At 53.4% G+C, this 16,344-nt stretch overlaps 1 protein-coding gene across 5 annotated transcripts; it reads right to left on the bottom strand.

Moving 5' to 3' along the window:
* Positions 1–475: 475 nt before the first annotated feature.
* Pheta1 (PH domain containing endocytic trafficking adaptor 1) lies at positions 476–6,095 on the bottom strand. 5 transcript variants are annotated; one of them, XM_031337740.1, is made up of 5 exons: positions 6,077–6,095; positions 5,396–5,462; positions 4,442–4,524; positions 3,783–3,854; positions 476–2,597 (listed from the first exon to the last, which is right to left on the bottom strand). In XM_031337740.1, the coding sequence occupies exon 5, from the start codon at positions 2,571–2,573 to the stop codon at positions 1,854–1,856; it is 720 nt and encodes a 239-aa protein (XP_031193600.1). In that variant the 5' UTR covers positions 2,574–2,597; positions 3,783–3,854; positions 4,442–4,524; positions 5,396–5,462; positions 6,077–6,095; the 3' UTR covers positions 476–1,853. The 5 variants fall into 5 exon arrangements, with proteins under 5 accessions (XP_031193600.1, XP_031193597.1, XP_031193596.1 ...); XM_031337737.1 differs by lacking the exon at positions 6,077–6,095 and adding an exon at positions 5,707–5,834; XM_031337736.1 differs by lacking the exon at positions 6,077–6,095 and adding an exon at positions 5,707–5,834 and having other exon boundaries at positions 3,766–3,854; positions 5,396–5,457.
* Between the last annotated feature and the right edge of the window lie 10,249 nt (positions 6,096–16,344).

Genomic DNA, 16,344 nt, shown 5'->3' with positions numbered 1-16,344 from the left:
TCAACCCCCGAGCTACCAGGAACAGGCCATAAGAAGGGCCATGATTTTGCTGTTGAGAGCAGGGTCTCACTATGTAGCCTAGGCTAGCTCCCTGCTAGAGCTCCTCCTATCTCAGCCTTGATTGCTAGGGTGACAGATGTGTACAATCATCAGGTCTGGCCAAGAGTCGGGCTTGGACCCCTTCCCATTTACATCCCTCCCAACCCTCAGGTGATTGGGCCCAGCCCACCTGTCAATCATCTTCTCATCTTTCTTTAGGCCCTGTAGTACTCCATTTACCTCCTGAGGGTATCCCAGCTGCCTCTCCAGCCTCTATGAGCCCCCGTCCCACTCCCATGTAAGAGGCGGCTAGAGTCTTCCCTAAGAGGGGATGGGACTGCCTGCCTAGCTAAAGGACAACAGTCGCCTCTTTCTAGAACTCCACAAAATACATCAACTGCGGATTCTGCAGGGAGAAAAATAATACAAGTAACCATTACTTGACCAGTTTTATTTTGGCCCTCGTACTCTGCCCGTGGCTGATATCTCTCCTAGCCCCAGAATCAGCTGGACTTCATCTTGTGCTTTGGGGAAAGGGGGCATCTCTACCCTTGCCCCCCCACACCTCCTGCCCTGTACCTTTAGAGTTTGTAAACCCATCATGGACTAGAGTCTACACCTTAGCCCTTCAGCTACACCACTCCAGAAAGTCCTGAGCCCACAGTGGGAGAGTTGAGGAGACAGTGACCAAGTCCCCAGAGGCACCACCTGTGCAGACAGCTGAGCTCAGGAAACAGAGAACGAGGTAAGGGCCAAGTCGGCTAGGCGCCTGTGTGTCTCCTGCTAGAGCCTGGCTCCCTGGGGACAATGCCACCCCTTGCAGCCAGCCAACAGTAACAAAAGTGGCCAGGATGAAAATGGAACACTTAACTTCACTGATGGAAGAAAGACAGTATCCTCTGTATTTCAAAGAAAAACCCACAGCCAAGCCCTGGCCCCTGAGCCAGCAGGGAGCCAAGAGGCCCTGGTGACAGACAAGAAGCACCCATGGAACCCCAGCCCAGGACCTCTGGAGACAGAGGAGAGGAAGGGACCAGGGTGATATCTGTCCATAGGATGCAGTGATTGGAGTGAGTGTCCTCCTGTCCCCAGAGCAGGGCACTGAGGAGGACTGTAAACAAGACCCAGGTGGGGCCGGTTGTCCCGCCCAACACTCTGGAAGGCAGCCAGCACTGTGGTGAGTAAGTAGTAGACCCAGGATGGAGGCCCACTGGTCACCTGCGGTGGCCAGGGACAGTGCCTGGACTCTCCCCCTGCAGGCATGGACTCAGTCGGAGGCCTGTCTGCTCCAGGTGAACCTGTGAGGAAGCTGGGTCACAGCCCAGGACTCAGGTCAGGTGAGGCCCTGCTTCTGGCCAAGCAGAACTGTGAGGCCCGCCTGCAAAGCTGGGCAAAGTCCTGCCTTAGCTGGTTCCAGGCCAGGAGCCTTGGGAACTTATCCAGTTCAAGCTCCACCTTCTCCTGGCTGCTTTAGGCCCACAGAAGCAGCTCAGAGAGCAGCTCCCAGGTTCAAGCCTTAGATCCGTGTGAGGCGGGTCACCAGGTGAACCCTGGGCCCTCAGGGCCTGTGGCCAGCTTCAGGGCTGTCAAGGTCACACAGGCTGCCCTGGGGCAGAGTTCTCTAGAAACCAGCTCCTTGGGCTCTAGAAACTCCTTCAGGTTCAGGTACCAAATTCTTCCCAGAAGTAAGTGCCTCTGACCCCAGGGGCCCATGTCTCCTGAGTTACATGTCCTATGTCCCCTGGGAGCCTGGCTTGCATCCAAGCCGTTTTAGGGCCTCCTGTACTCAGGCTTCCTCACAGCCAGTGGGTCCCTTAGGGCTGGTCCTGGGTCTGAGTCTCACCAGAAGCAGGATGCCAGGGGACCTCCAGGCTAGCTAGGCCAGCTAGGCCTGCCTGGCCTCTGCGCCACTGGTTTCTGAGGGCCTGCACCTCTAGTCCATATCGCTCGTGCAGCTGGGCGAAGGATGCCAAGTGCCCTTTGGCCGCACTGGCCCTGCGGCGGGGTGGCAGTGGTGGCCGCTTGGGGGCTACTGCCGGCTGCTCAGGCAGAGCGCTCCACACTGCCCGGCCGTTCTCCTTGGGTCTCCGGTTCAAAACCAGGCTCGGGTTGGTGGGTAAGGCGTTGGCCGGGCTTCCCTCGCGCATGGCTGCCAGCTGCTGTTCCAGCTCGCGCACCACCAAGCGCAGGTAGTGGAAGCTGGCCCGAGACAGTGCCTTCACCCAGCCTTCCAGGGCTGCCTGGCTGTCTGCAGCCAGCACATAAGGCCGGGAATGGCCTCCCGCAAAGCGCACGGCGAAGGCGAACTCCTCCCGGGCATCCACCAGCTCCACCGTACAGCCCTCAAGCAGGATGACACCCAGCGGCTCGCGGCTAGATTCTGCCTCGAAGTAGAAGAGCATGTTGCCACGGAGCACGAACCAGCGCCGGTGTGAGCTGGCCCCGCGCCCACCGCGCTTGTGCAGAAAGCCTGCATTGTCCACCGGCGCATCGCAGGTCGCGTAGAAGGCCAGGCTGCGCTCATTTAGCTTCATGGCCGCAAGGCCTGCTCCTGTCCCCTGCATGGGAGCAGATGTTACTCCTAGGATCATCGACTCCCAGGACACCAGCAGATTCCTCCCACCACACCCACCCCAAGGTCCCCCAGTGAACATGGTGAGACAGGACTTGAACTCCGTCTTATGCGGCCACCTGGAGGGCTCCTGCTGCCCTTGACCAGGGAAGCTACATTAAGCTTTCAGCTCCCCAGACACTTTGCCTAGACTAGCTCCATCTAGCAAAGACCTTGGGTGGTGTGGGCTGGTTTTATGTTTACATCCATGTGTCAGATAGGGAAACAAAGGCAGGAGGAGGTCGACCACCAAGCAAAGGTCACAAAACAAGCTGACTAGAGCCTTTGCTAGAGCCAGGAGATCCCGGGTCTGTGACTCAGCCTTGATTTGTAGGTCAGGTTGGTGAGAGAGGGAGCCATAAAAGAGCATGAGGGCAGAGGGGGCGAGGACAGGGACGCAGCAAACACAAAGGTAAATCCCCCTGCTGTGAGGAGGGTGATCAGAGGAGGGCAGGAGTGGAGGAAAACCCAGAGTACTGGAGTGACTGTTGGAAAATGACCTAGATAAAATGCAGGCTCAGCCCAGACTGTCAGGGAGGAAGGGACAGGGCGCTCCAACATAGACCTCCCAAAAGTACACACCAGGGCAGCAGCGTGCAGTACGGCTTATCAGGGAGTGGTGCGTGGGTTACCAGTGTGGCCACTTGGAGGAGGCCTGCACCCTTGGGTCCCCTGTCACAGCCTCACTTGGTGCAGATGGCTGTCATACTTTTGAAGAGCCTGGAATGTAGTAGGCACTCAACTAATTCCCCGCCCCCTCTGCCTGTGTGCCTTACCAGGAGTCTGGAGGGATGAGGTGGGGTGGCGGCTCTGCAGGGCCAGGCTGCACCACCTGACCTGGGTGAGAAACTGCTGCCAAATACTTAATGTTCACCAGCTCATGCCACCCACATTACAGTCAGGGACAGCTTCCTGCCGGATCAGAGGCTGAGACCTGCTTGGCTCAGAGCAATGGGGCTGGGGCCTTGGCCTCTGAAGGCTCGGGTGAGTTTAATCCCCACTCTGCCTCCTGCTGCTGTGTGGCTTTTTACGCCAGCTGTCCCTCTCTGTGCCTCTGTTTCTCTCTGCACATGTGACTGGCCCACTTCTCCCAGAAACTACCACAGGCTGCCCACCTAGCTCTGGTCAATACCTTCCCAGGTGGGCTCTCAGTCTCCAGGCTGGGTCACCTCAGGGGCACATAGTCAGCCTCTCTGTTCTTCATCTACAATGTAAGAGCAAAATTATCTACATCAAGGTTATAGCAATGAGACAGGACGCGGGGAAGCAGGCCCTCCAGCCATGGCGGCTGGTGACAGTGTACTTGGCCTCCCTCTAGTCTGTCCTGCTTCAGCAAGTGGTCTCTGGTGTCCCTCTCACCCCCACATCTAATCACTGAGGCCAAGAGACCACCCTGCCCCTGGCTGTCCTCCAGCACAATGGCTGTTTAGCTCCCCTTGTTTTCAAGGTCCCCATCTAAGTTTGCTGCAAGCACCTCAGGTACTCCCTCCAGCTGCTTCCCTTCTTATCTGGCTGCCTCAAGGTAAGATCACCTCCCTAGGGCCCTCCCCCCTGGGACCACAGAGGGACTCTTCCCTCCCATGACCTCTACCTGCTTCTTAGCCCAGCCCAACCCCCAATCTCAGCTCCTTCCCCAACCTCAGCCTGCCTCTGTCAGCCTTTGTTGTCACCCGGCCTCAGCCACCTGGCTACCTTGCTCCAAGGCACCAGACACTTTGCTCCTGGGTGAGCTTCACCATCTCCAAGGAGGACGCATCCTCTGACCAAACCAGGCCACCAGTTGGAAATTACCTGGGTCATTCACGCCTGCTCCAGAAGGGGAGGGCTTTTTTGTCTGGATTTGAGTGCCCGGTGTGTAGCCAGTGCTCAGGAGCCTACAGGATAAAGCAAACCTTTGTCAACATGAGGACTCTGTGACAAGGGGTGGTCCCCATCCCATATTCATAGATGTGAAAAAATGACCTGCCCAAAGAACAGGGCTCGGCACAAACACCCCCATGGGGCAGAAACCTTGGGGTCCTTCTTCCCCACCAAGGGTGACAGTATCACCATCAGCCATCCTCCCCCAACTGCCCAGATGGGGGTATCCTGGCCCAAGGTCACCAGCAGACAGAAGGCCCAGCCAGTCCCTAGCCCTTGTCTGCTCTAGCTCAGAAGCAACCACACAGCTCTAGCTTCCCCTTAGAGCTCCCTACTTTCCAACCATCCTGCACTCTTCAGGTTCAAAGTCTGCTGAGGGTGCAAGCTACAAGGAACAGGGCCTAAGCAACATGCTTTAGGGACCAAATTCCTGTCCGGGCTGGGCCAGGATGGAAGACCAGTCACCAATACTCCTAGACCTCAGTTGCCTCAATGGGCTTCCTGGAGGCTCAGATGAGCTAAAATAAGGACAGCCTGTGATAAACTATAGGGAAAAGTATTCTAAAGTAGGTAGGTAATGCACCCACTGGTCACACTGGTCATTCCAGCACTTGGAAGGCAGAGGCCAGCCTGACTCCGACACAGCAAGACTCTGTTTTTAAAAAAAAAAAAAAAAAGCCACATGCCGGGTATAGTGGTGCACACCTTTGATCCCAGCACTCGCAATGCAAAGACAAGTGGATCTCTATGAGGCTAGCCTGCTCTACATATCGAGTTCCAGGGCCAGCCAAGGCTACACAGTAAGCTTCTGTCTCAAAAACAAAACCCACAAAAAAGGCAGGACTGGCAAAACAGTTTAGCGGATAAAGACGCTTGCTGTCTGACCTGAGTTTGATTCCCAGAAACCAAGTAGAATTCGGAAAGACCGGACTCCTGCAAGTTGTCTTCTGATCTCCACACGCGCACATGTAAACAAAAATAAATATATAAAATTTTAAGACAAGTGATGAGTCCACCATCCGTGGATGGCTCTAAGGCTAGGGACTCCAGGGAAACTGAGGCTGGGCATTACCGCAGAACCTCAATGCGCGGTGGTGGTGGTGTGCGGCCGGGCCGCGTTGGAGGCCGCGGGTGGATTCCGGGCGACAGCCGCGCAGATGCCGTCCCCGTCACGGTCCCCTCCCGCCTGGCTTTACCTGGTTGTGAGACCGGCCATGGCCCGGAACCGCTCGGGGGCGGTGAGCAGAGGGCGCTTTGTCTCCCGAGGCCGTGCGTCGGCGACCCGCGGGCGCCCCTTTAACCCTGAGCGGCCCGCCCAGGAGGGGACCGCCCCCGAGACACGCGCGCCTGCCCATTGGTCAGCCCCACCAGACCCCGCCTCCGGCCCCCGCCCCGCCCCCCCACACGCGCGCCTGAGAATCCCTCTTAAAGGGACCGTGCCGGGGTCAGGAGTCCCCAGAGTTCTGTCCCCCAAAACCTGTGGTTTTGAGCTGAGGAAAAAACTGGCGCAGCTAAGACATAAAGCTTGTGAGATGGCTCACTGGGTAAAGGCGCTTGCTGCCAAACCTGGGGAAATATAATGTGAAAGGTGCCGGAGAAGCCGGGCAGTGGTGGCGCACGCCTTTAATCCCAGCACTTGGGAGGCAGAGGCAGGCGGATTTCTGAGTTGGAGGCCAGCCTGGTCTACAGAGTGAGTTCCAGGACAGCCAGCTACACAGAGAAACCCTGTCTCGAAAAAACAAACAAACAAACAAGAAAGAAAGAAAACGTTTAACCGTCTAACCCACAGCGTTTCCAGACAAAGTCACCACAAGTCTGTTGTAAACGCAGAGCCATCCAAGCCCAGGTGAAGAGAGAAAGTTCTAGAAGGGAGCAGAGTTGGAGGTCCACCGACCCACTGCACCCCTGCGTGACCTCCCAGGAGTTCCTCAGCGTCTCTGGGATCCTATGTAAAATATAAAGACAAGCGGGATCTTTACAGAGTGTGACTCAACGGCAGGGTCCCCCAGTTAAGGAGGAATTGTTGGGGTTTTCCCTCTCCCCAAAATCCCATGGACCCACCTCCCAGAACTCTTCACTTCCTGTTCTTTCTGCCTCCTCCTCCTCACTTCTTTCTACCTTCCTATCCCGGGTCCTCCTAGCCAGAGGACGAGAGCAGAACAGGACAGACCACTTCCACAGTGGCTCACTAGCGCCTACTGTGGTGCAGACTGATCCAAAGAGAAATAGCCAGGAGTCAGTCAACAAACAGTTGTGACAGTGCTTGGTGTGAGGCAGAGAATAGGCAACAGCCAGAGTGCTGGGCTAAACCCTCAGGAATAGCCACCTAGCCCACTTGAGACCTGGAGGAGGAGTGTTCCGGATGGAAGAAACCGTAAGTCCAAAGTCTCAGAGAAACGCAGTGAGCAAGTGGAGGAAGCAGATACATGGTGGAAAGCTTTTAGGAAGCCATATTTCATAGGACCCTGTGAACTTCGGGAAATCTTTGCTTTCAGGCATGCCTGGAAGTACATGTAATTTCAGGCCTTGGGAGGTAGAGATAAGAGAACAGCTGCAAAGCCATATATGTGTGTGTGTGTGTGTGTGTGTGTGTATACATACATATATACATATATGCCTATATAGCAGGTTGTGTCTCAAAATAATAAAATATTTATTATTTATTAATAATTATTAAATAAATTGATAATTTAGTAGATACATTGATTATTTACTGAATAAATTAACTAGTAAACTAGGTTGGTCTTGAACTCACAGAGCCTCTTGTCTGTCTCTCAGTTTGGGGCATTTAATTCCTGCACTATGATGTCTGGCCTGTGGAGGATTTTGAGGAGAAATGCAATGTCTAGAGAGCTGTAGGACAAGAGGGAAGGCTAGGAGACCAAGCCTGGACCTACTGCAGTGGTCTGAGCAAGTCGTGGTGGCAACCTAGAGGAGAGAGTGGGAGAGAAGTAGAGAGTGGACAAACTTTGTACGTGGTTTTTGCTTTTTGGTTTGGTTTGGTTTGGTTTTGGGGGGGTGGTTGGATTTTTTTGTTTGTTTGTTTGTTTTTCGAGACATGGTTTCTCTGTGTAGCTCTGGCTGTCCTGGAACTCACTCTGTAGACCAGGCTCAGTGGTTAAGAGCACTGACTGCTCTTCTGAAGGTCCTGAGTTCAAATCCCAGCAACCACATGGTGGCTCACAACCATCCGTAATGAGATCTGACGCCCTCTTCTGGAGTGTCTGAAGACAGCTACATATAATAAATAAATAAACAAATAAATAAATCTTTAAAAAAAAAAAGGCACCACTGGCCTGTGAGTATATGCAAGATTTGCTAATGGCTCTCTTCAGAGATGAGAGATTCCAAAAAGAAGTTAAAAATGGATCCATGTCTGTGGGCCTGAGGAACAGACATAACAGGGCATCTGGAAGGGGCTGGAAAGCCTAGGGTCTATTTTACCAAACTGGAGCCAGTGGGGATCCATCTACAAAGATAAAGCCTGCCTGGTACCTCTCGCCACAGGCAAAGGCCGACCTCAGATTACAGACCTCAACATGACAGGTCTTAGGTTGACCTGGAAAACTTCTAAGGGGCTAAAGGAGAGAGCACTGGCCTGTGCCAGCCCCTCGTGGGATCCCCAAGCCTGAGGGACAATCCCAGCCTTCCTGAGGGAGGAAGGAAGGTCCTCGGTCCATCAATCAATGGTCAGTTGTTGGTCAGTCAGTCATCAATCAGTTGTCAGTGGTTGGTAGATCTGCCCTGCCAGTCACCAGTCTGTTGTCACTAGTCCTAGGCCGGTCATCATTCAGACATTCAGTCAGTTCTCACTTGGTCTCCAGTCGTTGGTCCAGGCAGTTGCCAGCCAGTCAGTCCACTACTTGGAGGAAGCTCAACAGTCAACCTGCTTCATCGTCATGGGACAGTCCTGTCCCCAAGCCTATCTCATGGCCAAGACACCATGTGAGCGAATGCCTTCCAGGGACACAGCCAACAAAACCCAGCTCCTCTGAGCACAGGGGAGACCAGAGCAGGAGGTGGCATAGCTGAGTCCTTCACTTCTCTCAATCGCTTGGGTCCTCCAGCCAGTGGCTCCAGGACACAAACAACTGTGTATGCCAGTGGCCGCCATGTTGAATCCAGTCAGGCCAGGACTGACAGGCTGACACTGGATAGCAGCTAAGGGACACTTAGGACAGGCCATTGACTGATAGCTGACAGGTGACTGGCCACTCACTAACTGACCACTTAACTGATCAGACAGATGGTTGACCTCTGACTAACGGAGCTCGGAGATTGGAACAGACTCTCTCAGGTCTGAGGACTAATTAACAACCACCAAACATTAACAGATGACTGACAACTGACTGACTGACTGACTGGGGGATGGACTGATTGATGGGGCCGCCACCACTCAGCTATTTTTTTCTTTTATCGAAATGAAAATCACTTGAAAAGTTAATTCAAAGCAAACAATTTGACTGTGTTTGATGTGTTCCCAACATTAAGCCACTACCTTTGTCTTGTTGTGGGCAGGTTCCTTTGTTTGTTAAGACAGGACCCCTCCCGCTGGGCAGCGGTGGCCCACGCCTTTAATTCCAGCACTTGGGAGGCAGAGGCAGGCAGATTTCTGAGTTTGAGGCCAGCCTGGTCTACAGAGTGAGTTCCAGGACAGTCAGGGATACACAGAGAAACCCTGTCTTGAAAAACAAAACAAAACAAAGCAAAAAACAGGATCTCAGTATATTGCCCAGACTGGACTTGGATTCGCTGTGCTCCTGCCCATTACCCATGTGCTGTAACTCCAGGCAAGCATGATCATGCCCAGCTACGAAACATTTTTATTATCTCAGAAGATCCCAGGGCTAGACTGGCTAGCTCAGTGGTAGACAGTACATGTCTAGCATGTGTGAGGCCCCAGGTTTGATTCCCAGCACCATCACAAAAGGGAGACTTAGTCCCCATCCCCCAGGCGTAGATAACCTTAGACAACTTTGCATCTCTGTGGATTCCACAATCAGATGTACAGAATCCATGACATCCACTTCTGGCGGAGTTCCCTCTCCAGGGCTCAAGGCAGGGTCTTGCTGAAGTTGGCATTCTGTCCTTTTCCAGGCTGAGTAAAGTCCCATCATTGACCCTGAATGCCCCTCTACTTTCCAGTTGCTTCGTGTAACCAATACCTCTGTGGCTGGGGACTGAAGATGGGTGGAAGGGACAGTGACTTAGAAAGGCCAGAAAATGGAATTAGGGAACCAGCACTGGGCTGTGCCAAGGATATGGTTTTGCCTCCAAACCTCGTCTCCAGTCCAGCACTTCCTCATCTGCTGCCCATCCGGCCCTTTCTCTTCTCCCTCTCCTCCTCCCTCTCCTCCTCCGACCCCCTGGGCCCTAGGCTCAGAGCCTCACTGAGCAGCCTTCAGGCTCCTTTTGAAGCTTGCCTCAAACCAAATCCTGCCATTCTCTTGGTTAAAGGCATTATGGTGGCTCCTCACCACCTCAGGACCACACAGCTTCCTAGCAGCCACAAAGCCTTCCTTGCACTGGCTCTGACTACCGTCGAGCCTCCTCCCAAACAGCTTCCTCTGTTCCTCGGCCACTTGCCCCCACTTTGTTCCAAAATGCTCTGGGCCCCAGACCTCTTCCTCTATACTGTTCCAGAGACTCCCCACATCCTCCAATACTTGGCTACCCATTCTGATCCCTTCACTGGGCCACTTCCTCTTCAGGGGGCAGATGACCCCCCCCCCAGCCCTTCTTACTGAGTTCAGTGTCTTCCTTCCTTCTAGTCCCGCTAGCATTTAGAGCACATCCTACTGTCCCAGATACTCACAAAATAAGTTTAAAAACAAACCAACCAAACAAGCAAGCAAGCAAGCAAACAAACAAGCAAACAAAAAAAACTCGCCAAGATGCACCCATGAGATGGCTCAATAGGTACAGGGTACTTGCCACCGAGAGCCGTAACTTGAGTTGGTTCCCCAGGATCATCAAGGTGTAAGGAAAGAATCAGCTCCCCACTGTTGTCCTGGAACTTCCACGTGTGTGTTGTGGGAAACACAACAGAAAAGAAAGCGTAATATTTTAAAATCCACACGGATGGAGCCGGGGAGACACAGTTAGAAAGCCGGTTGCATGCAAGCGTGACACCCCTAGCTCAGAAGCAGGGCCCACAGAAAGAGCCAGGCACCCGGCCTGCATCTGTAACCGCAGCATTCTGAAGCTGGGGCCAGAAGGAACCCTGGGGCTGGCCAGCCACAAAGTCTTCCCCAGGAGCTGCCCCTAAGAAGGAACTGGAATCATCCTGCATTGCCCTCAAGCTGGCCTGGGACAGGAAAGACCAGAGTCCTCCACTTCAGGAGCTATCTTCTGATGCACACAGGGAACACCATCACAAAGCATATTTGTAAGGACCTGAAGGCTTCCTTCAGTGATGGACTAGGATGTGGAAGTGTAAGCCCGATAAACCCTTTCCTCCCCAGCTTGGTTCTGGTCCTGGGGTTGCATGGTGGCAACAGTGGCTCTGACTAAAAAAGGGGGATGCTGTTCTATCCCTCATCTTACGGATGAGGAGATTGAGGCTTAGGGAGGTCGCAGACCCGCCTGCCTCCCAACACAGGCTGCTTTCACCAGCCTGGGACTTAGTGTCACCAGCTTGCAACTCGGACCTGCCTGCCATTTTGCCTCAGTTATTCATGGTCTCCAGAGTGGTTTGTTCCTGCAGCTCTGAGGGTGAGCCCAAGGCCCCATTCATACAAAGTGAGTGAATGCTTTAGCACTGGGGTTGTACCCAGAGGCATCAACATGGGTGTGGAATGTTACTCAGCTGTCAAAAGGAATGCGGCATTGGTACCAGCTCAAGGGGAAGCAGACAGACACAAGCAAGGGCCACGTGTGACTGCCACAAGTGCCAGCCTTATAAGAGAGAGTAGAATGCCAGCTCCATCCTTCCTGGAACTCAGGCAACTGGGTTGCCCAGCCCGTGCCAAGGCCTGGGATCTGTACCCACTATCCTCCCCTCCCCTCAGTCTCCCCTCCAAAGAAAGAGAATGAACAGGGAACCAGATAAATTATTTTATTTATGTATTTGGAAAAGCACCTTCTAAGGGAGAGAACCCTATTTTTAAAAATTTTTATTAGAAACTTTATTTCTTTACATTTCAAATGTTATCTGCTTTCCTGGTTTCCCCTCGGAAAGCCCCCTATCCCATCCTCCCTCCCCCTGCTCACCAACCCACCCACTCCGCTTCCCTGTCCTGGCATTCCCCTACACTGGGACATAGAACTTTCACAGGACCAAGGGCTTCTCCTCCCATTGATGACCGATTAGGCCATCCTCTGCTACATATGCATCTGGAGCCATGAGTCCCACCATGTGAACCCTTTGGTTGGTGGTTTAGTCCCTGAAAGCTCTGCGGGTACTGGTTGGTTCATATTGTTTTCCCTCTTATGGGGCTGCAAGCTCCTTCAGCTCCTTGGGTCCTTTTTCTAGCTCCTCCATTGGGGACCTTGTGATCAGTCCAGGGAGAGAACTCTCTTGAAACCCTCGGTTTCCAGGGTTCCTGTTGGGTCTCCGGACTGCAGGCGTCAGTTGCGCGGCCGACCGTGACCAGCAGAGGGCGCGCGAGCCTCGTGCCGCTGCAGGGGTCAGGCACCCGCCCAGGAAGCGCGTGTGGGTCCGGTAGAGGACCGGAGTCTTCGAGCTGCGGAGCAATTAGGGCCTTTAATTACCGGGATTGGAAGTGGACGAGCCTCGAGGGGCCTCAGGGCACTGAGTCACTTCCCCAGAAACCAGATTCCCAGGGCTGGCGGAAGAGGGGGCGGCTGCGCTTCCCTGCGGCCGGGTGCTGGCCAGGACTGGGCTGAAGCCAAGACCAGGACCCATGGGAGTGGGCCAAGGGCAGCGGGTGCAGGTTCCTGTTGGCCAGTCCACCGCTCTGCGGTCTTGACTAGGGCATCTGCGTCTCTGTGCCTCAGTTTCCTCCTCCATCAAGTGGAATAGAGCAGCCCCCTTCTCCTGCTTACGGTTGTTGGCCAAGCAAATTGTGAGCCTGTGGAAACCCCTCCAAATCGGTTCCGTAACACCAGGCCAGATGGCCCATAGCTATCAACCCAGCACTCAGACAGAAGGCCGCAAATTCACAGCCATCCTGAGCTATTTAGTGAGTTCCACCACAGCCTAGGTTGTCTTAAAGCTAACACAAACACATCATTATTCTCCAATAGCTAGCTGTTCTTTATTTCCAGCCCTGGGTACAGTAGATGAGAGAGCCCCGGGCAGAGTGACTGCTTTCAGTCCCTCAATATCCGTAGGACCTTGGCTCTGGGCCTCAGTTTCTTCATAAGCATGAACAAGCAGCCTTTTCCTCCACTGAAGGCCTGGCCTTGGCTGGGTGCACAGAGTCACAGCAGGTGTCAACCTGACTATCCCTGTACTGAGTAAGGACTAGTGGCAGATTTCACGTGGAAGGGACAGAAAGCACAGAAAAGGGAACCCAAGCCCCAGAGAGGAAGCAGAGGGGATAGATGGAGCCCGGCTCCTTAGCTCAGCAGATCAGACCCACAGGAATCCCGATTGGGAACTGTTCTGAGTGCAGAGGCTCCAGCAGATGGCATAAGCTATGCCAAGGCCAAAGCTGCCCTCTGAGCTCTTGCAGCCATTGATGAATCCAGGTACTGGGTTAAGCTCTGTATTAGCAATTGCTGTGTAACAAACTACACTGCACCCACCCCCCACCCCCACCCCCGCCCCAGGGTTGTTTCCTAGGTAACATTCACCTTCACTGTTGCCTGGTTTTGGAAATTCAGATGTAGTTTCAGGAGTTGTGACTCAAGGTCAGGAAGGAGGGTGGTGTCTCCAATGGAATCTGGGCTTGTCAGCTGGACATTCCCTGTAACTCTAGCAGTTGGGGAGGCTGAGGCAGGAGGATCAAGAGTTTCAGGTCAAGCCGGGCGGTGGTGGCGCAGGCCTTTAATCCCAACACTTGGGAGGCAGAGGCAGATGGATTTCTGAGTTCGAGGCTAGCCTGGCCTACAGAGTGAGTTCCAGGACAGCCAGGGCTACACAGAGAAACCTTATCTCGAAAAAACAAACAAACAAACAAAAAGTTTGTCATGGCACTTGTATGGAGGTCAACACATAGGAGTCAATTGTTCCTTCCCCTATGTGGGTCCCAGAGATGGAACTCAGGTCACCAGGTTTGGCACCAAGCACCCTCACCTTCTGGGTCATCTTGCCAGCCCAAAATAAAGAGAAATATTATTTTTAAAGATTTTAATTTCATGAGTATAAGTATTTGATGTATGTTCTTGCAGAGGCCAGAAGAGGGCGTTGGATCACCTGAAAATGTAGTTACAGGTTGTGAGCAGCCATGTGGGTGCGGGGAACCTAACTCAGGCCCTCTGCAAGAGCAGCCCCACTCTTAATTACTGATCCATCTCTCATCCCCATAAAGATTTTCTTAATATTTTAAATTTATTTTTCTGAAAAGTTTGTATATATGTAATTTTTCATTTTTTTCTTTATAAATACTTTTGTTGTTTGAAACAAGGTTTCTCTGTGTAGCTCTGGCTGTCCTAGAACTCACTCTGTAGACCAAGCTGGCCTCTAAATCAGAAATCCGCCTGCCTCTGCCTCCCAGGTGTTGGGATTAAAGGCGTGTGCCACCACCGCCCTGCTCTTTCCTTTGTTTCTTAAGACAGGGTTTTACTCCGTGGCCCTGGCTAGCATGGAACTCTCTACGTAGGCCAGGCTGGCCTCAAATTCACAGAGATCCATCTCTCTGCCTCTTGAATTCTGGAGTAAAGACACTGGACAGACACACACACACAATTTTCTTTTCTTTTTATTCACTTTCCTTTTTTTAATTTTTTATATCTTTGAGACAGAATATCTCAACTGAAGTAACCAATTTGATGGGGCTACTAGACCGGCTGACCCTCAAGCCCCAGTGGTCCTGCCTGGGTTTTACAAGGGGGCTGGGGCTCGAACTCAGGTCCTCATGCTTGCACATCAAGCACTTTGCCTATCCTGCCATGGCCCTGGTCATATCTGGTTAATGTTTGTTGCTATTAATACTTACCACATGAATGGACTTACTAATATTCTTGGCTTTGGTTAACCTTCATTGGTATTGTCCAGTTAGTTTGATTTGAGACAGCGTCTCATGTAGCCCAGGCAGGTTTCCAACTCATTAGGTAGCCAAGGCTGGCCTTGAACTGGTGATCTTCCTGTCTCAGCCACTAAGTGTCTCAGCCTCCAGTCATTCTGTGCACCTGGCTGATATTTTGAAACTGACCTTGTTAATTTATAGAACCTGCTAGATTAGGTTTGGTTATCCTTCTGACCTGGCCACCTGGGTCCTTGCAGGTGGACCCCGTGCTGCTGCCCTCAGCAGGAAGGAAGGGCGGGTGGCCCGGCCCCTGGGAGTGGACAGACTGCTTCCGGCAGTCCCCGCCAGCCGTGGGAACTGGAGTCCTCCCCCCACCCACTAGCCCAGCGGGGTGGAGGAGCCAGATCCCCAGGGGCGCAGAACCCCGGGGTCGCTGCTGTCACCGCAGGGTCCTGCCTCGGAGTCCTTTGCTCTCAGAATGAAAAACACAAATAAATAGAAGACTCTGACGTTGCATGGCTTTCAGGGAACCCGGACTGGGGCGGGCCCCGCCGGGGCGAGAAGAAACTGAACGCGAGGAAGGAAACGGGTTTGGGCCTCGGAGAAATCTGGCAGGCAGGGCTGGCCTGTGATTAAAAAGAGGAAGAACCACAAGTCTCCATTTAACTCAGCAGAGTTGCAGTCGGCTACGAGAGGGAAAGTGCTTGCGGCTGGCAGATTGCAGCCACCATTTGGCAAAGGCTGCCAATACCTGATGCTCGGCGCGCGCCTCCTGGCCACAGCGAGGCTGCAGGTACCCGGCAGCCGCCCCAGGTGTCGTAAGGAGCTTGTTATGGGCCAATCAGGCTAGCTTTCACCAAAGCCCTCCTTAGAGGGACACCTAACCCCCAGGCTCTGCGGCAGGCAGAGCTCAGCTGGGCCTTCTCTTTCTCGCGATTCTTCATGGCTCCCCAGTGCCCTCAGAAAGGACCCTCCTCCTTCAGAAAAACAAACAAACAACAAACCAAACCAGACTCTGCACCAAGACCTGCAAAATAGCGCGTGCAGGCCAACATGTTCCTTCTTTGTAGGTGGGGCCATTTCTATTTTCTAACAAGGCACCTTAGGGCCTTCGCATTTGCCGCTGCTTTGGCCGGCAATGCCTTTCCTCCTCCTCATGTGGGAGATCTCAGCTTAAATATTACTCAGATATTTCTCTTCCTAAGTCGCAGAGACAGCCCCCAAAGACAACTCCACAACGGAGTTGTCACCGATGCTGTCTCCTAGCCAGAGTGCCGCTCCCACGAGGGAATTACTAACTTGTGTCCACAAGCACCTTACAGTGCCTATCACATCGTAGACATCGCCTTCGCTCGTTTTATTTTTGGGGGGGGGGGTCTCCCAAGCTATTTTGCCACCAGGCCCCTGCTTGCTGGCGTCCGATTGTAGTGGAAATCCCCACCTATGGGGGAGTCCCTTCCTAGGGCTCCAACGGCAGGCCCGGGGATTGAAGCCCGGTTGGTTAGCTGCTCTAATGTGAGCAACTCACTTCTTCCAGTCCCTGAGTGGGCTGGGGACACGTGTTATTTCCATTTCACAGATGAAAAAATTGAGTTGGAGAGGTAAAGTATTTGGTCCCACGCAGCAAGGGGAAGGCAGTGGCTCCAGCGAGCCAGCGGCTCGTGGGAGCCTGTCGTCTGGGAAGGCTTGCAGTGGCCCCTCCAAGCTGGGGCCGTGGGCGGCCTCCTTCCTGTTGGGGGA

The sequence above is a fragment of the Mastomys coucha genome, unplaced genomic scaffold (genome assembly GCF_008632895.1).
Source record: "Mastomys coucha isolate ucsf_1 unplaced genomic scaffold, UCSF_Mcou_1 pScaffold22, whole genome shotgun sequence".
Classification (NCBI taxonomy): Eukaryota; Metazoa; Chordata; class Mammalia; order Rodentia; family Muridae; genus Mastomys; species Mastomys coucha.
The sequence above is the reverse complement of the archived record's forward strand: the minus strand, read 5'-3'. Positions and strand labels throughout refer to the sequence as shown.